This window comes from Erpetoichthys calabaricus, chromosome 12 (genome assembly GCF_900747795.2).
Source record: "Erpetoichthys calabaricus chromosome 12, fErpCal1.3, whole genome shotgun sequence".
Lineage (NCBI taxonomy): Eukaryota > Metazoa > Chordata > Cladistia > Polypteriformes > Polypteridae > Erpetoichthys > Erpetoichthys calabaricus.
Window position 1 is genome coordinate 50,295,847 of NC_041405.2, and position 22,588 is coordinate 50,318,434.

General features: G+C 45.3%; 3 protein-coding genes across 16 annotated transcripts in view; 2 read left to right on the top strand and 1 right to left on the bottom strand.

The window, feature by feature from the left end:
- stard8 (StAR-related lipid transfer (START) domain containing 8) overlaps positions 1–12,791 on the top strand; it is a 113,224-nt gene extending 100,433 nt beyond the window's left edge. For all 5 annotated transcript variants that reach the window (XM_028815500.2, XM_028815503.2, XM_028815501.2 and 2 more), the window contains 13 exons: positions 1,130–1,201; positions 2,001–2,082; positions 4,951–5,014; positions 5,383–6,614; positions 7,192–7,365; positions 7,453–7,612; positions 8,025–8,223; positions 8,303–8,513; positions 8,610–8,724; positions 9,379–9,591; positions 9,948–10,165; positions 10,625–10,801; positions 10,883–12,791. In XM_028815500.2, the coding sequence (XP_028671333.2) occupies positions 1,130–1,201; positions 2,001–2,082; positions 4,951–5,014; positions 5,383–6,614; positions 7,192–7,365; positions 7,453–7,612; positions 8,025–8,223; positions 8,303–8,513; positions 8,610–8,724; positions 9,379–9,591; positions 9,948–10,165; positions 10,625–10,801; positions 10,883–11,000 (3,035 nt within the window). In that variant the 3' untranslated portion in view covers positions 11,001–12,791. The remainder of the gene's footprint in view (positions 1–1,129; positions 1,202–2,000; positions 2,083–4,950; positions 5,015–5,382; positions 6,615–7,191; positions 7,366–7,452; positions 7,613–8,024; positions 8,224–8,302; positions 8,514–8,609; positions 8,725–9,378; positions 9,592–9,947; positions 10,166–10,624; positions 10,802–10,882) is intronic.
- The window catches only part of yipf6 (Yip1 domain family, member 6), a 798,052-nt gene that overhangs the window by 142,336 nt on the left and 633,128 nt on the right, over positions 1–22,588 (top strand). The gene's annotated exons all lie outside the window — the stretch shown is intronic.
- The window catches only part of rxfp2l (relaxin family peptide receptor 2, like), a 78,115-nt gene continuing 68,710 nt past the window's right edge, over positions 13,184–22,588 (bottom strand). The window contains exons 13-18 of the mRNA XM_028816841.2: positions 22,512–22,583; positions 22,312–22,383; positions 19,233–19,462; positions 18,496–18,906; positions 18,152–18,367; positions 13,184–14,805 (exon numbers count right to left, since the gene is read on the bottom strand). Of these exons, the coding sequence (XP_028672674.1) occupies positions 14,612–14,805; positions 18,152–18,367; positions 18,496–18,906; positions 19,233–19,462; positions 22,312–22,383; positions 22,512–22,583 (1,195 nt within the window). The 3' untranslated portion in view covers positions 13,184–14,611. The remainder of the gene's footprint in view (positions 14,806–18,151; positions 18,368–18,495; positions 18,907–19,232; positions 19,463–22,311; positions 22,384–22,511; positions 22,584–22,588) is intronic.

A 22,588-nucleotide genomic window follows, 5' to 3' on the forward strand; every position in this document is an offset into this window, starting at 1 on the left:
TTGCGTCTCTGTCACACACGTATGTGGATTTCACTTTCACCAAACAACAAATCTTTTAATTCTCTCAGCTTCATTGGGAAGAAGCACTACTTTTCCTTGGTGGCAACATGAATTAGACGATCTACAAGTCTCGGACTTAAAGTTTAAATCCAAACAATATATTAGATCTCTTTTCGCTGTTGTGTTATTTCGCCGAGTAATAATTTCCATTTGTTTGCGCTAATGCGATCTTTACTATCATTTTTTTGAGACTTTCGAGTTTTCGTACTTTCTTTGTCTCTAAACTGCTCTACATGTGTACCGCACCAACGTTTTTTAATTCTTTACAACGTTCTACTTTGTCATCTACTCTTTGTTTTTTATTTTCCAGCCCCGGGTGTGGTTAAATCTTCTTGGCACAAAGTTTCGTCTCGTGGGATGTATAAGGGTCTCTCTGAAAAAGTCACGTCTAGTCCCAGGATTTTGTATTATATTAGAGAGATACTTTTAAAAGCTTTTCATGTAAGTGAGAGATCGGCGTGCTACGCGCTTACACAGCGGTGCTTTCCTTGTCGACAGACTACATCATTCTGCTGTAAATGAAACTCCCATAAAAACGGTAAAAACTGTGCATGACCTCTTAACAGCAAATATAAGTTTAAGAATAAAACTCAAAGACATGAAACTTGACCCCAGCTACTGCACAAATGGGCACATCACGGCTTGGCATTGGCGTATGGAAGCTGGTCTTGCTCTCTCTGCACACTGTGCCATGTCAAGTTATGAAGCCTTCACTTGCATTTCAGTCGACATAATTTTGTATCCCGATTGCTCGTTGGATGCTTCATGACCAGAATTATTTCCTGGGGTGATGTTTTACTTTTACCTGACCCCCATGTGCCCTATTTAGAGAGTTTGCTGTGTCCTAGTCATCGGCAATAAGCAGAATGGCACACGTCTAGATAGCCTCCTTCAGTGTGTTGTGAATTTTATCTTGCTGTAGGGCCAGAGAGCCGTGAGTGCCCAGTTGGCCATTATAACCGGTAAAGAACACTTTCTGAGTGGTACATTTATGGCAGCAGTGTCCCTGCCATTTATCTGTTATGCCCTTCTTATAGTAATAAAACCTTTTTTTTCCTCTCTCTCTCAGAACTTGAAGCTAAAGAGGCCTGCGACTGGCTGCGAGCTGCCGGCTTTCCACAATACGCCCAACTCTATGAAGGTAATGTTCTAAAAAGATGTGTCTGGCCCAGGAAGCATTGCACCCTCCCGTTATCTGTGTTTAACGTCATAGGAAGTTAGTTGGGGATGGAGCCTGGTGCTGGTCACCGCCTGGTCCAAGTTTGGACGACAGACAGGAGAAGGTCAGATACTGAAGAGAGTTACCATCCAGCTGGCAGCATTTCAGTGTCGCCCACACCCCTTTTTGGTTATACCTAATCCTGTCCATGTCTCCCAGTGATCACCCAGGCTGCTGAAATAAAGGGAAGGGGCACGTTTGCCATAAGGTGCTGGGGCAGATCTTAACTTGAGGCTACGACAGCTCTCTAGGGATTCACGATGAATGTAACAATATAACTTAATGAGGCCGGGCCATCTGTCTGCTGGCCCTTCATGCTGACTACTTCCAAATACACCCAGCTGCTGTCTCGCTGGCCTCCAGGCCCATTCAACAGCGAGCAGCTTCCTTAGCTTTGCCTGAACAACATCCCTTAATGGCCACTGCTATGACGCAGTGAAGCAGGGCAACCTGCTGTTAAAACTTTAGAAACCTGAAAAACAAGAGGAGAGCATTCAGGCCATCAGGCTGGCTTACTGAGCGAGTAGCTAAGCTGGCCCAATATGTCACCCAGTTACTTCTTAAAGGTCATCTACCTGATTTGGTTCCATATCCCCACCACTGTTTGAGTAAAGAAGTGCCTGGTGACTGCTTTTCAGACTGGTATGGGGAGAACTTCAGGCCGGGATGGGTGGTTGGATGGATTCTGTGATTGATCGTTTATTTTTGACTTGGTTTGCAGACTCCTGCTTTCCTATTGACATTACTTCTGTGAAAAAGGACCATGATTTTCTGGACCGGGATTCAGTAAAGTCACTTTGCAGGTAATGGTATCATCTGAGGGGCCACACTATCCAAGATGTAACCTGAGAAGTGAGGGAGAGGGTCTGGCTGAGAAAGTCCTTAAACGATGACATGCATTGAGCAGGAATGCTTTTTAGAGTTAACAGCACTGAGCTCACATTCTGGATAATGGACTCTGGCTGTCTGTATGTGCTTTGCACCATCTCTCTGTGTTTATGTGGCCTTTTCTTTAAGTGCTGTCTTCCGCCACTTTGCAAAGTCAGTGTTTTTTCTTTGTCATCAAGGTTTTTTGGAAGCCAAGATAGAATAAGGAAAGCCGATATAATTTGGTTTTGAAAAGCACACCAAAAAAAAAGGCCCCAATGGCAGGCACCACCTGCGAGTGCTAAGGATTTGGTGAAGAGGTACACAGAAGGCCCACCCCGAGCCGTCACTTGGCAGAGGGATCCGTGTGATGCTGAGCTACACTGGAGAGGTTCATTTGGAAAGAACTGAAGAGACGGACCTTCAAGGAGTTGCATTCTCTCTGTCACTGATCAACAGCAGATTAACACTGGAGGAGCCTTCTGTTCTCATAGCTGATGGTCAGAGAAGAGTTAAGTTGTAAAGGACGTTTACTGATTTCCAGTGCTCAATATAAAGGAGGCCACAGCTGTGTTTGCAGCGATGGTGCCTAGAAAAAAGTCTGTGCTGAATGGTGGTGAGAGAGACGGGCAAAAGATCCAGACATAGGAAAATGTGATGAAGGAAAAGGGAAACTCAGGAACAAAAATCAGAGAGAGCTGGTGACAAAGAACTAAAAGGAGACCTGCTGGAAACATTTAGTCAATAGAATGTGCAGTAGGAATCAGGGGCAAGGCCCACAGCAAAATGCTTACAGGGACGAAGATTCTGGAACTACTGGGCATGGTGACGATTAGGGTATTTGGACCACCATGTGCACTCCAGTACAGGTGTATATTGGGATGGAAGACTTTGTTGCCATAGAATTCTGAGGAGAAGACATACAGGATGCTGTGCATAGTGCAGCATATAAGGTGGGTGCTGGGAAAGGGAGAGAGACCATGTCTTTAGAACTGACCTCAGTTGGAAATGAAAGAAAACGGAGCTAATGTGTTCCAGAATTGAAAGACCTTTTCATAATGTGAACACATAATTGGCATTAGAAATTTTAAACTCTTCCTTGTGCCATTTTATGACTCTTAATTTTGTCCAAAACACATGAAAACTGACAGACGTACGTATTTGGATGGATGGATAGATAGATAGATAGATAGATAGATAGATAGATAGATAGATAGATAGATAGATAGATAGATAGATAGATAGTGAAAGACACTATATACAGATAGATAGATCTATCTATCTGTATATAGTGTCTTTCACTATCTATCTATCTATCTATCTATCTATCTATCTATCTATCTATCTATCTATCTATCTATCTATCTATCTATCTATCTATCTATCTATCTACGAATGAACTAACTAACTAACCTTTCGTCCTTGGTGGGAAATTTTGGCATTTTACAGAAGTTCTTTAAATAACCAAATAGATAAATACATACATACAGACATGCGCCCACACATTGTGGTCTGAAAACACACATGAATGACTAAACAGGAAGAAAAAAAGAAAGAAAAATCCTCCCTTGGCAGTCCCAGCCCCAGTGAGACATTATGCAGATGTATTGCTGTTGGTATAAAGGAGCCCCGTAGCGTTTCTTGACACACTTCTGCTGGACGATTTGTTGTCCTCAGTGTGTCACAGAGAGGATGTGCAGCATTGTTCATAATGGCATTCAGTTTTGTTTTAATCCTTTACTTCACCGCTACCTTCAGGTTGTCCAGAGTGCATCCTATAACTGAGCTTTCCCTTTTAATTAGCCTTTTGATTCGGTGGGCCTCTCTAGAAGTGACGTCACCAGCCCAGCACACCACGGCATAGAAAGTCACACAGGCCATTACAGAGTTATAAAAGATGTGAAAGATGTCACTTCCCACATTAAAGGAACACCGGAGGAAGAAGAGCATGCTCTGCCCTTTCTTATACACTGTAGTTCATCTCTGTTTCAAGACTAGTCCAGCCTGTCATTGATGTGGACCCCCAAGTACCTGTAGGAATGGACCACCTCTACATCCACTCCCTGAATAGTGACCTGACATAGAGGCTGTTTGGTGCGGTTAATGTCAATAAGCAGTTCCTTGGTTTTGCTGATGTTAAGTTGCAGACAATTCTTTCTCTACCAAACACCAAGTTCTCCACTTGACTCCCTCTTCTGCCTCACCCCCCTTATCAATAAATTTTATTGATTACAATTTATTATTGCTACTTAGTATTTGACTAACACCTTTATCCAAGGTGACTCACGACATTTGAGAGATAGAGCTGGTTACATTTCTTTGTTCTTCTTTTTTGAGCCCAGTCAGATGAAGAGAGTTGCTCAGGATCACAGAGTGTCCGCAGTGCGATTTGAACCCACAGCCTAAGGGTTTGAAGCCCAAATCCTTAACCGCAATGCCATCAAAACAAGCCATAAAGGCATTTTCCCTTCATTAAATATGGTTTAATAGGCTGCTTACCTGTGTTTGATCCCCTCACGTTTTGCAGCTTTGTATTCTTTCTTGAGCTTTTCTAAGCCATTCCCAGTTTTTTGGAGAGGTGCAGTTAAAGGTGCGAGAGCCGATAAGAGACCGGAGTGCTGGGTCAGGGCAGGCGCTGTAGAATTGGCTGCTCGCTCAGTCTTTATTATTTTATAGCACCTCTTACAGACAACCTGATCACCAAACTATAAGAATAAAAAGCTTAGGTCAGTCATTTCCACTAAAAGTCACCTTCTGTGGGGGTCCCCTGGGTTGTGGTCACACCATTGTGTTTTACCTTTCAGGAGACTGACAACACTGAACAAGTGTACCTCGATGAAGCTGGAGGTGCATTTTCAACGCAAGCAGGTAGGAACAGGGGGTGCTCTGAGGGGGTTTTAGGTGCTTGGTGTTGTCTTAGTGAGTGTGTTAAAGGCTGTTGTGTGTTCTTTTTGTCTGTGAGGTGTTCTGTTTGTTTTTTGCCTTTTAAATGTGTGTGTTTTCGTTTTTTGTTTGTTTTGTTTTTAGTGAGTAAGGTTCCCCGTGTATTTGTGTTTTTGGTCTTTACCTTTTCTGGATGTGTGTTGCTATGAGTCTGGATGTCTTCTGTGCTTTCCCATATGCACGTGGTGCTTTTCTTCCTTTCCTTTGAGCCTGAAGTCCTGACCCACCCAAGAAGGCTGCTGCTCCTTACCATGCAGAAACTCCCATTGACTCCATTGTTCTTTTCCACTCAGAGTGAAGACTCGGAAGAAGAGGACGTTTGTGCCATCAGTGACCGCTGGGCCTTCCAGCCAGACAGTAAGAGATGGTCCAGGCTGGACTCCCTCTCCTCTCCCAGCTCCCCGGTAGTGCAGACCACTTTGAAGGCTTCGGCGAGCCGGGAGAGTGTCTTAAGTGACTTAAGTGACTTGGAGGCCACGTCCGTGCACAGTGGAAGCAGCACAAGGGGCAGCTCTGACAGCCAGGTCACCATGGCCGAGGCCTACTCCACTCTAACCTCTCGTTGCTCCGAGTGCACGGCCGTGTCCAGTCCCCCCGTCCTGCAAGTGGCCGAGCCTTCCAAGCAGTTGCTCATCGTGGAGGACCAAACAAAAAAGAGGTCCATAAGCTTCCTGAGGAGAATTGATTCCTTCCGTAAGAAAGACAGGAACAAACGAACCTCTCAAATGGCAAAACCCCAGCTCCCACTGCCAGAGTCAAGTGCCAGTCTACAGTGCACCAGCGACGAGAGCCTGCCAGGCTTAAAGCCCTCTGCATTTGAGAGAGGTGGCTCCCTGTTCCGGAGAAAGAACAAGACTGTCTCCAAGACAGCAGCAAACCATGAGAGGAAGGCTGTGTGTGGCAGCCCAGAGGTCATCCCTCAGGGGCCCAGCTGGACAGCTCCACTGCACAACGGGACTGATTTAACGGGAGACTCTGTCATCCACCTTCCTCGAGATCACAAACCTGGCACCTTCCCCAAATCCCTTTCCATTGAGAGCTTGTGTCCAACCCCATCAGCAGAGCTGAGGAAGTGGCACCTAGACGACCCTTCGTTAGAGATGTTGACACAGGACAGTGGTGGCTTGCAGGAGCTGGTCAGGTTCCGGCCACGCAGCAGCTCCTGCACTTCTCTTTGTAGCATCTATGACAACGTTCCCATGGCACTTGGCTGCCCTGAGGAACTGCTTCAGCTGAACTCTGGTGACGTTTTCGAGCACCTTGACGACGTTCTGCAGCACATTCACGGCCTGCAGAAAAAGATTGACCGGTGGTCGAAGCGTGTCTGCCCCGAACTAGACGAATCTGACATTGACCTTGCAAGGGACATGTCCAGCTTGCGCCTTGAGGAGCACTCCATGTCGGATGTGGGTACAGCTGCCAGCGACTTTGACAGCACTGCCAATTCTCTAAATGAAGCTGAGGACATGGAGATGAGGGAGCGTAGAGATTCAGGAGTGGGAGCCTCCTTGACTCGGCCCAGCAGGTGAGTGGGGTGCATGGCTGCTGCTTCCCAAATGTGTATCCACTTAGCTCAGTGCTTCCTTTACCATCCCAACCATTAGACACAGGAAAGGGCCTAGGATCAGGTCACTGCTAAGGAATTTGCTCAGCGAGCGCCCACCACACACCCCTCTGAGATGGTAGTTGCAGTGGACCGCACACCACGGAATACATAGCCACTTATTATGCTACTTTGCCAAAGAACATCTTGATCAGCTAGCAGCCGATCGATCAGCTGACCATGAAAAGATCTCATTTAGACAGTGGTGGAGGGTCACCATGCTGTTTGTCTCTACTTAAGCCCTCTACCTCTTAGCCACAAATCCTACCTGAGACCAGGGCTGGTGACTGAAGCAGGGATCATAAACTAAATGGAGATCTTTAGCAGTGTCCTGTGCGATCTCCACCACCATCTTTGAGAGGGAAGCGTCGCTGCCCAGAGCAGAGGCGCATTGTCACTAGGGGGCGCTGTGTGAATGATGCTCTTTCACGTGTGAATGCAGATCCATGTCATTCAGTTAGCACTGCTTATTTTTTTTTTTATTTGCCCCTCCATGCAGGAAGTTACGTTGGCACAGTTTCCAGAACTCGCACCGGCCAAGCCTCAACTCTGCATCACTGGAGATTAACCGGCAGTCTGCTGCCCAACTCAATCTGCTGCAGAAGTTCTCCCTACTCCGTTTAACGGCCATCATGGAGAAGTATTCTGCGTCCAGCAAGCAGGCATGGAGCTGGTGGGTACTTTGCCGTGTCTCTCCCTAGAGGTCTGGACTGCCAGTGTGCACCGTGAACCTTTCACAGCTCTTTTCTTTCTTTTGCAGGACTGTACCAAAGTTCATGAAGAGGAGCAAAGTGCCTGACTACAAGGACAAGAACGTTTTTGGGGTCCCGCCTATTGTCAATGTTCAACGCAGTGGGCAGCCACTTCCTCAGGGCATTCAGCAAGCAATGCGATATATTCGAAGCCAGTGTCTGGACCAGGTACGCAGTGACCACAATTTACTCTGCCAGCATATTTCCTATTGAATTTGGCAACCGGGTGCTTCCCACCTGGTTACTCTGGCAGTGCAATGTCTGGATCTGGAGATTATTGAGCATAATTGGTAAATCAAAGCCCCCCAGGCTGGACTGCTACTATAGTGTTTGGACCCATCACTGCCCTAGGTGAACTAGGTAGAGCAGATAATAACCTGGTGTTCTCCAAGGATGAGCAACTGTATTGCCTCGGTGGCTGTATGTGAGGTACGGTGACCTCAGGTGGTGTTAGTAAGACAGTCCCGTCTGATCCAAGTTTTGCTTTTACTGGACTTTTTACTGCCACTAAACGCAGAGTAACAGACATGTTGCTCTGGTAAAGATACTAACCCAATAACTTTCTTGCCCCTCACATCAGGTTGGCATCTTCAGGAAATCGGGGGTGAAGTCCCGTATACAGGCTCTGCGACAGATGAATGAGACCTCGCCAGACCGCGTGAGTTATGAAGGCCAGTCAGCGTATGATGTGGCGGACATGCTGAAGCAGTACTTCCGGGACCTTCCAGAGCCAATCTTCACTGCCAAACTGACAGACACTTTCCTGCAGATCTACCAGTGTGAGTACCAACTTGCCATCTGGCTTGTGGCCACCTGCCTTCTGTTATTTACTCACCTGCCTTCCTGGTTTCTCTCCAGGTGTTCCAAAGGAGCAACGTCTCCAGGCTGTCCAGGCAGCTGTCATCCTTCTCCCAGATGAGAACCGGGAGGTGCTACAGACCCTTTTGTACTTCCTGAGTGATATTGCCTCAGCCCAGGACAACCAGATGACAGCAGGGAACCTGGCAGTGTGCCTGGCACCTTCCATCTTTCATCTGAATATCTGCAAGAAGGAAAACCTGTCCCCCAGGTACGCTGACCTTGTGCCTAGGTAGCAGTATGAAGCTCTCCATAGTCTTCTTTTCTTTGGGTCACTGACTCCTTACATTTTATTTTTTAATTCCAGGTTGGTACACAAGAGAGGCCACATAGGCAAGCCAGACCAGAAGGACCTAAATGACAACATGGCAGCGACACAGGGACTGGGTCATATGATCACTGAGTGCAAGAAACTCTTCCAGGTACCGTAGAGTAACTAATACTACAAGACAATAAATAAGAAGTGGCCCTTCATTAGAGATAAGTGGGCCCTTTACCTGTGATCAGCAACCCTGTGGTAATGGCTGTCCTCCCTAAATGCTCGGTAAACGTGACTGCCCTGGTCAGCTGTCTCTACTTAAGACCTTCCAGACAGACGGGGAGTGGTGTAACACAATGTGTGTGCCATCTCCATCTACATGTGGGCACACTGCTGGATGGCCTTGACCCAAATGGGCACACTACAGCCGAACTTGTTCATTGAGGAGTGAAAGACCGGGTACTGCTAGTAGAAATTGAGAAGGAAGTGCTGTGTTTTAGAGGTTGGCACGGAGCAGTGCCTACCCCATGATCCCAGCAGACGTGAGCACATCACCAGCTCAGTGTCCATCACATTTATTTATTTTTAATACCAACTTTTTCTTTATTATACCAGTGACCCTAAATCGTCTTTGTGTGAATGTCTATGTGCGCATGGATTTGTCCTTTTACTATACTGGCGTCCCACCCATGCTTTGCCCCTTTACTGTCAGAATCTTTGTAATTGAAAGAGCTAGTTCAAAAAAATTGATGGAGTGTGCTTTTCTTTTCTTTTCCTGTGGAATGCATGATCTTTCCTGGTTCTTCCTTTGGTGCAGATTCCCCATGACATGATGCTACAGTCTCGGAACTCGTATATTGCAGCCGACGCTCACCCGCTACCCCTGATGAATGGTCTGGAGGACAGCAGGTGGAACTATCAGGCCCTTCTGGAGGACGCTGTCCACGGTTTCTTGAAAGAAGCCTCAGAAAAGCTAAAGGGTTGGGTCAGTGTTCCTGGACCAGGCGCCACTGAATTGGCATACAAAAAGGTGACCAAGAACGACTTTATTTGAGCCTTGTACATTTGGAGTATCTTCTTGTACCATTCACTGCACTGCCCATAAATAGCTTCTTCCTCATGCATTTCATGTGCAGCACCCTCCCTGTAGAGCATCCTGGTCAGAGATTTTGTCCTGGATGGTCACTGTGTGCCCTGCCTCCCTTGGTACTCATGATGTGCTCTTACATGCTGTATGGTTATTACCCGTCAGTATTTCACCTCTGCATCTGCTGGACACAGTGCCCTCTGTGGCATATGAAGATAGTGTGTCACATATGTTGAACTCCTCGTAGAGGACACTTGCGAGGGACACTCAGTGTGACCTTTCCTCTTGACCTTCACCAGGTGGGAGATGGGCACCCCATTCGACTCTGGAAAGTCTGTACGGAAATCGAGGCTCCACCAGCTGCTGTGCTGCACCGTCTGCTGCGAGAGCGCCATCTCTGGGACGACGACTTACTGCACGTTAGAGTTCTTGAGTCGCTAGACAAGAACACCGAGATTTTCCACTACGTTACCGACAGTATGGCTCCTCTCCCTCGGCGAGACTTTGTGGTCCTGAGGTAAGTGGGCTACTGATGGTCATCTTGCTGCTCACACGATTGTGCAGTTGTGCCAACATTAACACTTGCTCCTTTGTGCTTGTAAATTAACACAAGGCAGTCTGTTTGAGCAGATATGGGAACATTCCTTTTGTAGGCGTTTTGTCAGAGGAGGCGGACTTTTGATGCAAAGCCATACATTTACACAGCAGAGCCTGAATACTTGCATGTCTCTGTCTCCCTCTGCTGGTCAGTACTGATACAGCTCCAGGTCGTTCAGTTAGCCTGACACTTTGTTTTGGTAGATGCTAGTTCCATTTAAGTTATTAGCCTCAATCCCAACCCACACTTGTAGGGGTGCAATCCCATGATGCTCCGAAGCTTAGTCTGGTTCTGCTGTGTTACCAGACTGAGGTAGATGAAAGTTCTTTTTCAAATGTGCGTTGCTTTTCCATCTCCAAGTGTCCTTCATCTTTACAGGACTTGGCGCAGTGACCTGCCGAAGGGGGCATGTGTGTTGGCGGCCTCATCTGTGGAGCACAGTGAACTGCTGCTGGAAGGTGGGGTGCGAGCTGTACTGCTGACCTGCCGCTATCTTGTGGAGCCAAGTGGGACGGGCCGCTCACGTCTCACCTACATGTGCCGGGCAGATCTACGGTGAGTGCTCCTGTGCCATCAAGGTGGTGGGCTCTTTGCGGAAGGAGTAGATTTTATTTTATGCTGTTCTTTGTATTTCAGGGGGCGCTCTCCTGACTGGTATAACAAGGTGTTTGGACATCAGTGCTCAGTTGAAGTTTCCAGGATTCGCGACTCATTCCCTGTGCTGACTGCCCGTGGACCTGAGACCAAGGTGTAGATCGCCCAGGCTGCTCACTGACATAGGCAGCATCAGGCAGGCTGACCTGTTATGCCATTCATTAAGAGGCATGATGGAAAAAGTGGCAAGCCAGTCATTGTAGTTGGTCATATTGGGAGCGGTTCTCTGACTTTGGTGCAGAGGTGGTCCCAAGTCAGCGGGTATCTAGAGCACTTTCCTGGTCATCGTGCTTATTCTTCCTCAGGCACTTCACTGCAACAGTCAGCACCTTCTGTCTTTAATGAGAAGCCCACTTATGTCATTGTAACGTGTGGGACCACAGTGTGAAACATCTAAGTTCTGAAGTGGCTCTGGTGTTTTATGAAGGTGTCTTCAAGGAACAGGCGTGGATGCACCTCATTTTAGCAAAAAAGAGGCGGTCATTATGTTTGCATCTTCTCCACAAGATGCAGAGAGCTAATGAGGGGAGCTGTGTGGTCAGCCCTGTTTCATCTGGAGCTATCTGTGTGATCAGCTTCCTCTTCCAGTTCTGTATGGCCAGTCCTATTAGGTTAGCTGTGTCAGATTATAAAACCGTTGGCCTCTTTAAACATGTTTGGTGTGGACATCAGAATTCCACCAAGTGAATGGGGTCAGTCAGGTGACCAAGCACGGTGTGAGCGTCAGTACTTAAGTGGGCCAGGAAAGCGGCACTGTTACGCTCAGCCAGTTCCACGTAGTCATTAGTTTTCATGCAGGGTGTGGTCATCCTATTTGTTGTCATCAAGAGTGCCCTTAATGGTGTGACTGATCAGACCGAAGGTATTGTTAATGGACCATGAGGTCATTTGAGTTACTGTGATTCGTCAATGAAGTAAGCAACAACGACTGTGGTTATTGGTCTTTGACGCAGCTACTGCGGTCCGTCAGATTTGGCATATTTGACATGGCTGCAGGGTTGCAGTAAATGAAGCCTGAGATCTCAGAAAAGTTAATGCAGTCATCGTAGCGTTCGTGACGGGCCGTGTTTGAGAAGTTACTTTTCAGACACGTCCTCCTGTACCTAAAGAGGTGTTCTAAGGAGAAATGAACATCTGTGATTGTCTTTGAAAGTGAGCCATTCTCTTGAAACATATTTATTACACACTACACATGTTTAGTCCAAACCCTCCATCAAGCCCTGCTGGTGTGCTTTTACGTTTGCCCTTTTGTACCAATGGAAACTGCAGTGAAGGTGCAGAACTCCTTTTGTCTTCCATGGTGATGGAGTGGGTGGGTGGGTGCCAAGTAGTGCATGTGGCTGACTTTCAGACTTTGAAGGCCACAAGTGACATCATGGTGCTTCACTGTGAGAGGGTGGGATTTTGTTTTTTCTTCTCCAGTTTTTGTGTGTTTGTTTCCATTCAACAGTCAACAAGAGTGTGGTTAACAAATAAATTCCCAGTCCTGGCCATTTTCCATGTCACGCTTCTGCCTTTTCAGTCTCCAGTGTGGGCTGTCCACCTGATGAAGAAGCCCTCATTGGTTGCCCTTTCGGGGTTGGCACTGTGGCCGTGCCCAGTGGCTGGACAGTATTACATTCCTTACATTTCTCATATTTGGTCCTTACATTTTATCAGATGTCTTATCTGTTGTGTTCCACTTTTAAATACACTGTCCTCACTAGCTAGACGGAGGCACCGTTTTTTATTGTTTATTGTTAATATTATTATTTAAAGATTGTATTTATATTTCAAGCCTCATTCTTGCAGTTTGTGTTTGCCTCAAATGTCTATGAAATACGACAGAACCACAAGGGGGTTTCCATCTTCTTGTAATGATATAACAGAAATAAACATGTCTGGCTGCTTTAAGCCTTTGCTGTTTCACTGTTTTTTAGCTCGGAAAGGGGAGCTTAGTGGAGGCCATGTCTCCCTGATTGGCATGAGCCATGGGCATCAGGATATGGAGAGGTAAGGCAGCTCCCCAATGGCTAAATGTTTCTAAAGCAGTGATTGATTTTCATTACCGTATATACTCGTGTATAAGTTGGGTCTTCAAAACCAAAAAATCAATCATAAAATCAGACCCCGACTTGTGACATTTAATTTTTTTTTTTACATCCTCTTGCCTCCTCCAATCTCGCATCAGTTTCTCAGACACATCGAATTCTGTTGCAGCAGCGCCGCTGCCAATTTCTTTAATCCCTTCAACGACCTTTAATTTTATAACCAGCTTCATATTTACTTTTAATCGAACGGTCCATCGTGGATAAGGGATGCTCTTATTATAAAGGTGTATAAGGATGCGAGATACAAAAAACACAAAACAGTGCAATCGTTGTTTCAGAATAGTTCGGGTATTACCACGTGGTAACGTAGGCACAATACATACAAAAAAAAGGCTGTGTGCTCCGTGGTTACTCTCTCAGGTGAGCATTAGCATATCGTAATCTCTTGGACCAATAGCATGAGTTTTCCGCATTCGACGTACGACCGACATTAAAAAATACCGGAAATTGTACAGTAAAATCAAGCCCCAACTTATTTGCGGGAGAACTTAAACGTGAGAATATACAATATTAAAGCCTTTTATAAGGGTGCTGGTATGAGGTAACTGTGGAATGGAGTGCTTTGTGAAGGTTAATATATACGCTAAAAACATTTACAGACTGATTGCTGATGGATATAACAATTAGGGCAGCCTGCTAATGAAAGCAGAGGAGATCTGTCGGAGGGAGTCACTGTAGTGTTCTCCTGACACCACAGGATTTTCATGGGCATGTGACTTGAGGACCCAGGCAGCTGGCCAGAACTGGATTGGCATCCACAGGTTCTCCAGCATGATAAGAAGGTAAGCAGTTTTACAAATGCGATGCGACCATTCAGTCCGTCAATCTTGTTTGTTCAGCTAATGGCTGAGCTGTCCCAGTATATCATCCTCCTATGTCTTCTGCTTCAACTGTATGTTTTTGTAGTTCCAGATTCCTACAACTCATTGCGTAAAGTAGTGCTTTAGTTCTAGATACACTCCACCCTAACTTCCACTCGTGTCCTCTTGTATGTATAAAAACTGAAGTGGCACATTAAGGACACAACAACACTGGCCAGACAAGTACCCTCAGATGGAAAATCTCATCCTGTTGTGTTTGTACTTGTTGGAGGTTCCTGTAAGCCTTTCCCTGCAGGAGGCTGCCAGGCCCCCAGTTAAAGAGGGAAGTCTGCTCCCGCTGTCCTTATACACGAGGTAGGCTTCTTTTGGCTACAGCAAGGAAACTGGTATGGATGGGGAATTCTTCATTCTAATGTGTCGCAGTTTTCCTTCAGGGCCACTAGAGGGCAGTCTAATCTCATGTAATCTGCAAGCGCTTTGGCTGCAGCAGTTCATGATTACTTCTGGGAAGTCCTCGCTGTCCACTTAACAGTCTCCAAGGCTTGCAAATGCCTTTCCTTTAACTCCTGGAAGTCACGGGTATGACCATCCCTTTAGGATTACGGCCTGGTGTTGGAGGTGCTTTTTGGCACTGGTGACAATACATGAAGGGTACACTTCTCTTGCTGTCTGTGGCCTGTTCCAAATCTGTAGCACACCTCAGAGAAGAATGGGGGCGACAGAGGTGGATACACTGGGTGCACACAGGTGAAGCGAGGAAGGAAGAATGCCAAATTGAAGACGCGAGCACTGGGGAGCTTTTATTCTGCTGTGGTGTGTGTGGAAACCATTGCCATACTGTGACGGCTGTCTTTGAAGCTTGACTGCTGCCACTTGGCCTTGAGGCAGTGCTTCAGTCTCTCCTGGAAGGCAGCAGTGGTGATGGTGTAGAGGATGGGATTCAGGGCACTGTTAATGGGTAGGATGAAGATCACGACCCACGAGGTGATGGTGCCTAAGAGTTGGGGGAGAGAGAAGAGGAAAAGAAGGTAAAAGAAATGAAGGGGTAACCTGAAGAGCAAAAATAAAGGGATAGACTTAAGAAAAATTATAGAGCAGAAGATAAGAGAGGTTGTGAAGAGCCTAAGCAAAGATGAGTAAGAAGAAAAAGGGGAAAAAAGGACAATAAACTGGACGAGCAAGAAATGATGGCAACTCTAGAGCGGACTGTAAGGTGAGATGAGAAAAGAAAAGCAAGTACCAGAGAGAGAGGAAAAAAAAAGATTTGCACAAAGTCCTGCCTGGCCATACTTACTACACTAGTACAGCACAGAGGGTGAGGTTACACAAAAATGTCAAAAGACACAACACCTCTCAACTTTGCTTTTCACATTTTAGTCTAAGGCTAATGAAAGCTATAAGAATGCATTTTTATGTAACATACATATTTTTGGCTTACATGTGAATAAATACTGAATTCATCTAACTATTAATTCCTTTACTGATGCTGTTCTTTAGAGGTGGCAGAGTACAAAACCACACCACCTTGTATGCTGCATAAAGTGAAGATACAGAAATCCAAACGTGACATTTTAGGAGACGTTTAAATAAACAAACCCATTAAGGACCTGCCACAAACAAACAAATGGACGTCCTGCCTGGGGTGCTTTTTATAACTCGGCTCAAGTTGGACCACGACAAGTCCTGGTCATTCACCTAGACAAGCCCCCCAGTGAAACAGCAATGTTACACTTTAATCAATTACATTACAAAGCGTGTCCTGCATCTGTAAAACACAAGTTTGTTCACGGCCTTACAGGCAGCATCTTTAGCAATCAGATTCTTTTACTGTTCTTCTCAAAGTTGATAACATCAAAACTATGACCAAACAGGTATAGTGGATTCAGACCTCCTTCACTTTCTGCACACTTTTATTTTGTTGTAGATTTAATTATAAATGAATACATTGGATTTAACTTTAAATTGATAAAAGTTCAATTTTTGCCCATCACTCTACACTTAATAATCCCTAATGAGAAAGTGAAAACATGTTTGCAAATGTGTTAAAAATCAAAAATGAAATTCCTTATTCAGACCCTTAATGTATTACTTTGTAGAAGCCGCTTTGAGTCTTCCTGAGTAAATCTCCACAAGCTTTGCCTTCCTGGATTGGGGCAGTTGATCCAATTCTTCTTGGCAGATCCTCTTCAGCTCTATTAGATTGGATAGGAAATGTCTGTAAACTGCCACCTTCAGGTCTCTCCTCTGCTGTTCTATGTGGTTCAAGTCTGGGCTTTGGCTGGGCCCCTCAAGGACAATCAGAGACTTGTCCCAATGCCACTCCAGCATTGTCTTGGCCGTTTGCTTTGGGTCATTGTTGTGCTGAAAGTTGAACTGCTGCCTGAGGTCATGTCCAGGTTTTCTTCAAGGACCTCTCTGTATTTTACTTCATTCATCCTTTCCTCATTTCTGACCATTCTTCCTGTCCATGCCAATAGGGAGAAGCACCATCATGTTTCACTGCAGAAATGGTGTGATGCAGATGATGAGCAGTGCCTGGTCTTCACCATTTTTGTCTAAAAAGACCACCAGAGAATCTTTTTCTTTTGCTTGTGCTCTCTGATTTCCTTTAATGCTGTTTGGTAAACTCCAAGCTTGCTGTCACATCTGCCTGATTGATGAGCACTACTAAGATGGTAATCCTTCCCACAGATGACTCTTCTCTCAGCAGAGGACTTCTGTAGCTCTGCTAGAGTGACCATTGGGTTCTTGCTTGCCTCCATGACCAAGGCCTTTCTTGCCCAGTTTCCTCAGTTCTGCCAGAAGGTCAACTCTAGGAAGTGTCCCGGTTGTTCCAAACTTCTTCTGTTTCACATTTATTAAGGCCTGTCCTCCTTAGGACACTCAAGGCTTTAGAAGTGATTTTATCCCCTTGGCCTGATCAGTGTCTCACCACAGTTTGATCCCAGTGGTCCACAAAAAGTTCCTTGGACTTCATGGTGTGTTTTTTGTCCTGACATGCAGTGTGAATTGTTGGGACACCCTCTATACACAAATGTGTGCCTTTTGAGATGATTTTCTTTCAATTCAGTTTGCCACCAATGGGCTCGTCTCAAGGAGAAGTAATGCAAAACGGAAGACACCTGAGCACAGTGTGGAGTACCACAGCAAAAGGTCTGAATACTTGTATGAATGAGAGATTGATAGATTATTTAATGATTAATACATTTGTAAACATTTCTGAAAATATGTTTGCAATTTGTCATTATGAGTTGCCAACTGTAGATGGATGGGCAAAAATGGCAAAATTGTCTACTTAAAATAAAATCTGCAACACAAAGTGTGTAGAAAGTGAAGGCTGTCTAAATCCTTACTGAATCCACCATAACTGCCTGGTCAAGGTTTGACATTTTCAACTTTTATTCTTCTCCTGTAAGTCTGTGAACAAACTGGGCCTTCACAGATGCAGGACATGCTTTCAGCGTCAGGTGATCGAAGTGTAATATTGCTGATCTGCCTGGAGGGGGGTGGTCTACATACAGGACATGCTTTGAGTTTTAAAAAGCATCCCAAAACATTCACAAGGGAGATTCAGAGGTTCATAGCATGTGAATCCCCACCACAGTTCTTTTTATGATTTATTTCTAGCAAAAGGCTTATCATTCCCTCATCTAAACTAGAACTGAAGGCCCCACAGCAGAACAGGGAGATTGAGCAATGAGGAGGTAGATGACAAAAGAATATGAACAGGAAAGATAGACAATAAGGAAATGGGGAGAAAGGCGGGACAAGTAGTGAAGTACAATATCAAGTGTAAAGAGTACAAGAAGATGTGAGCAGAAGAAAAGTTAAGATGGGATTAACAGAAAAGAACAAGTGGATGTGAGAAGTAGAAATAAGTGAAGAGAGAGCTGGTGGTGCGCAGAAAGATGACCAGATGAAAACAAGTGTTATGGTACACACCGGTACTGGCAAACATAAAAGAAGGTCAATAAATAATATGAGTATCTGAGACCACAGATGTGACAAGAAGAAAGTGAAGGCACATATAAAATGAGGAGCGATGAATAGGCTGAACAAATGAAACAGAAAGTGTCAAGACATGGCAAGGAGAAGAAAGTGAAGAGAAAACTCCAGGAGGCACATCATGGAAGATGAGGACATGAAAATGGGAGTGACAGGAGGAGAGACTGAGGAAATATTTGCGAAGAGAGGAGTGACAGCTTGAGAAGTGACAAAGGGAGGAAAAAGAGGAAAAGAAAGCATATCGAGAGTTAAGTACAGAGGAGATAAAGAAATCTAGAGGAAGGAAACATCGAAATGTGGCCTAAATGGAGGAGTACACAGAAAAGGGCAGCTACCTGGGAATTCAACCCGCAGCAGTGACAGAAGCTTGAGAAGGAAGATGGGAATCCAGCATAGTGCGTCGGTAAAAACGATGAAGAAGAACCTCTTGGCAATGGCCACTTCTCTCTGGTAGACACTTCTCTCCCCAGTCTTGGCTCCCGTTTTCCGAATAGAATAGAACATGGTGGTGTAGGAGAAGACAATGGCTACAAAGGCCACCAGATTCAACCCTAAAGAGAAAAAGGCATTTGACTTTTGCTGTTTGATCCACAAGCATATAGGCTCCATACGTGAACAGAAACCTCAGGTTCTGTTCTGGAACCTCATAACCATCATGTGCCACAAGGCTCTGTCTCACCCAGAAAGATTGAGGTGGAGTATATGCTGGCTCCCAGCTTTTCTGTTTGGTCTGAGTTGAGAGGGAAGCAGACTCCATTTCTCCCATAGTAGTTCCCAAATGAGTCTTTGTAGAAGAAGGGCACAACAGCTATGATGAAGCCTAACACCCAGATAGTGATGAGGATGAAGAGCGTCTGCTTCTTGCCTGCTCGGTGGGGACTGAATGGGAAGACGATGCAGAGGTACTTTTCCACAGTCATGTAAGTCAGCAGCATGACAGAAACTTCAGTGGATAGCATGGCCAGAGAGCCAATCAGCTGGCACTGAATGCTCTCCATCCATTCCTGGGCGTGCCTGTTGTACTCCCCACAATATCGAATGTCATAGGTTCCAATGAAGAAGAGGTAGATTCCCATCAGACAGTCCGCACCTGGCACATAAAAGAACAGGGACAGACACCAACTCAGATTTACATCTGGATCATCTAAGGGTCTGGGCCAGCTGTCCACTGCCTTGGTGGCCCACAGGCATTGAGGGAGCCTTGACAGACCCATGTTGGAATGTGATGAAGTCAGGACATAAGAGAATATGGGAATATCATCTGTTTGATAAAATACGCCTCTACACGTGAGCAGGTCCACACGAGGCCATCAGGATTACACTGGGCTTCTGCGTGTGTTGCATCTTGGCTCTTAGGGGCCTGCTGTCCACCTTTAACTACACTCTGTAACCCTGCCCACAAAGGGTCATACTTACAACACAATGCCATGATGGACATGGCGTGATGTCGGTTTTCTGACACCACGCAGGACCTCAGGCAGATAACAAAGACATTGCCAAAGCAGGTGATGCAGGCCACAACCCAGACAAACACACGAAGGATGATGTTAGCCAGGAGGTTCTCAAAGGATGAGATGCCATCAGTGTTGGGCTTGCAGCTGCGCACATTAGGGGAGAAGCCGCAGTATTCAAACTTCTTAAAGTATCTGGGTAGAGAAAGGCAAGGAGCCAGAGAATACAGTATGTTAGAAGTGAAAGGAGCTCAGGAAGGGCATAATCAAAGACCCCGAGGAATTAGAGACCACGGGCAGAGGGTCACAAGTAAAGTCAGCTCAGGTGTTATGGGAGAAGACAGATCTGAAGTGACTTAAGTGGTCCCTTGGGAACGCAACATAACTGAACATTCTGAAGCCCTCCTAATTCAATTCCATGTTGCTGGTAGCCTCAGCTTCTCCAGCCTATATGCTGCAATGAACCCTGGTCACAGCATCAGCCAATCACACCCCTCTTTGATAACCTACTCACTAGAATTAATTGAGCTGTATGAAGACACTGCTGGGACACCCACTTACAAGTCAGTTTCCTCAAAAGCTTACATCCACGATTCTGTATTCTGAACACACTTCGTCTGTTCAAAGAGAAACCATACTTGGCTAACTCCGTGCAGCCAATGAACCCAAGGTGCCTGCCTTTAGATTGAAACTGGTGAAGGTAACGTGCACCTTCAAAGAAGGCTGGTAATGAAATCCACCTCTTCAGAGGTGTCGGGCAGCAGCACTCACTGGGGACCCACAGGGCTCTCCTCATTTGATTACACACAAGTTTTCAGCTTTTAAAGTGCTTAAGACATGGGCATTCATTTAACTGGCAATTTTAAATCAGCCATACATGATTGTGAGTCAAGGTGTTGGCATGAGTGTGCCCTGAGACAGACTGGCACACCATTAAGAGTGAGTTCTTGCCTTACCCCTGACACAGACAGAATAGGCTGTAATGTTCAACTACATGAAATGAGCTCAATGGAGGATGGATGGACACAACAGAAAAATCAGTTGCATCTGTCCACTGCAACAAAAATGAAATCGTTTGCTTACAGCCGGAGGTATGCTACAGCACAAATTGTCCAGATCCAAATTCAGAGATCCTCTGTAGTCCACCAAGAGACCATGGAGGCTGATGGGGCTTTTCATTCTTTTCCAGATGGTTTCTGGAATTCTTGTTTCCTTAGCCATCTGTATAGCTGTCTGTTCTGTTCCTCCAATCCATTCTTTGATATCATCAATCCTTCTCCTTGCTAGTCTTCATACTCTACTCTCTGTTTTTATTTCTTTTTCTCTCAGTTGCTATTCTGATTAGCCTCTCCTCTCCCATCCTGTATATGTGCCCAAAGAGACCTCAATTCTGTTCCTTAGTAACCTCACAAATAGTTTTTTTTTTCTCATTTACGATTATTTCTTCACCTTTTGTCTCCATCCAATTTTTCAAGCCTTCCTGTGACATCTCATTTCAAATGCCATCCAGTTTCAAAATTTCCTTCTTTTTCAATGTCCATGTTTCAAGGGCATAAAGTAATGCAGAGAGTATCCAGTATCTTTATTTTGACTTTCACTGAAGTATCTCCGCTCTTCCAGGTTTCATTCAGTGTCGCAAATCAAAGTTCTATGGATTTCCTTGAGCAATCGTTGTCACCCCTTATCAGGCTACCTACATAAACACACTCAGTCTGCACTTTCTAGTGTCTCTCCATCCAACTTTAAACCCTCCTTTATGTGTAAACCGTAGTCTTCAAAGGTGGCTTACCTATGAAGTAAGGCCTGCTTATACTATCCATCCATTATCCAACCCGCTAAATCCTAACTACAGGGTCACGGGGATCTGCTGGAGCCAATCCAAGCCAACACAGGGCGCAAGGCAGGAAACAAACCCCGGGCAGGGCAGGGCGCCAGCCTACCGCAGCCTGCTTATACTAGTTCGCTGAATTTTATATCTGTAGTGAATACCTTTATACGGCTGATCACGATGCTACATACTTATACTGTGTTAAGTTGCATGTTGGCACAGTTATTGATCCTACAGGCCACAGGTTCAAATCTCAGTCCAGCCACTGTCTGTGTGGAGTCTGAATAGTTTCAATGTGTATGTGATGGCTGTCTAAAGCCATAAGGTTACCTCCCAGAGGAAAATCAGGGTAACATAACTTTTAAATGGCCTGGTAGGAGCAAGTGCAAACTGATAAGCTGTCATTCCATCTAGAGTTCGCTTCTCCCTTGCACCTGATAGGATAGCATTCAATTTCAAAATAACATGTAGTGGACTACGCAGGATCACTAAATGGATGGCTCATGTCTGAGTCTCAGTAATTTCATTCATTTTCTTCAATGACATTTGCTGTGTTTCGTGTGTGTGACAGCCTCCTGATTCATGGCACCCATTTATATCTGTAAAGAGAGGGTTCATGGATCAATCGTTCAAATTAGATTATGAGACAGAGTGGCCAGCACTCAGGGTTAATTTTATCAAACTGCTACACAGTCAAAGTGTTTCAGCCATGATAAATTGTACTTTCATTTTGGTGTCATGTTATCCTGATAGATATGCTGTGATTCTTGTGCAATTTATCTACAAATATCTTGACTATCTAACAGCAGTTTGTAATTGAAATGCAATGTTCAGAAAAAACTGCAGCATTTTGAATGACTGTAGGTAGATTTTTTTTTTTAAATCTGTACCCTCTTAAAGTCAAAGTAGGAATCCTGAGCCAGTCATGTCCTTCTGGTACTTCAGTCTTCTTCCTTCACCCCAAAGATGTGCATCCTAGATGAAACATGGACATGAACTTTGAACCGACCCTGGGTGAGTGTGCCTTGTGATGGACTGGTAACCCATTAATGGCTGAGTGGCTTTGGATCTTATGACGCAGAACTTTACAAAGTGTATAGACAACACAAGAATTTCAAGCAGAACAGGCCCTCAGAAGTTGTACATGTAGGTGCATGACATGATGTGCGTCCTGGGGAACCAGAAGCAGAGTTAGGGTTCTGTTTGACATACTTACATGTGAGACAGGTTTTCCATCTTTCTGAACATGCGGTTATGGATATTCGGAATTTCTATCCCTTCCATGCTTCTGAAAAAGTAAGAGACAGGCTGGAATGAGTTTTTTTCAGGGCAGAAGTCATGATGGCTCCTTCTAATGAATGTGATCACTTTGCCATTCATACATATGCCCATACAGATGCACAAAGAGACACTTACAGGGAGTGCAGGTTAATGAGGCCGTCAAACTGATTGTCATAGATGTGAGCCAAAGGGTTGTGAGAAATGTTCCTGGA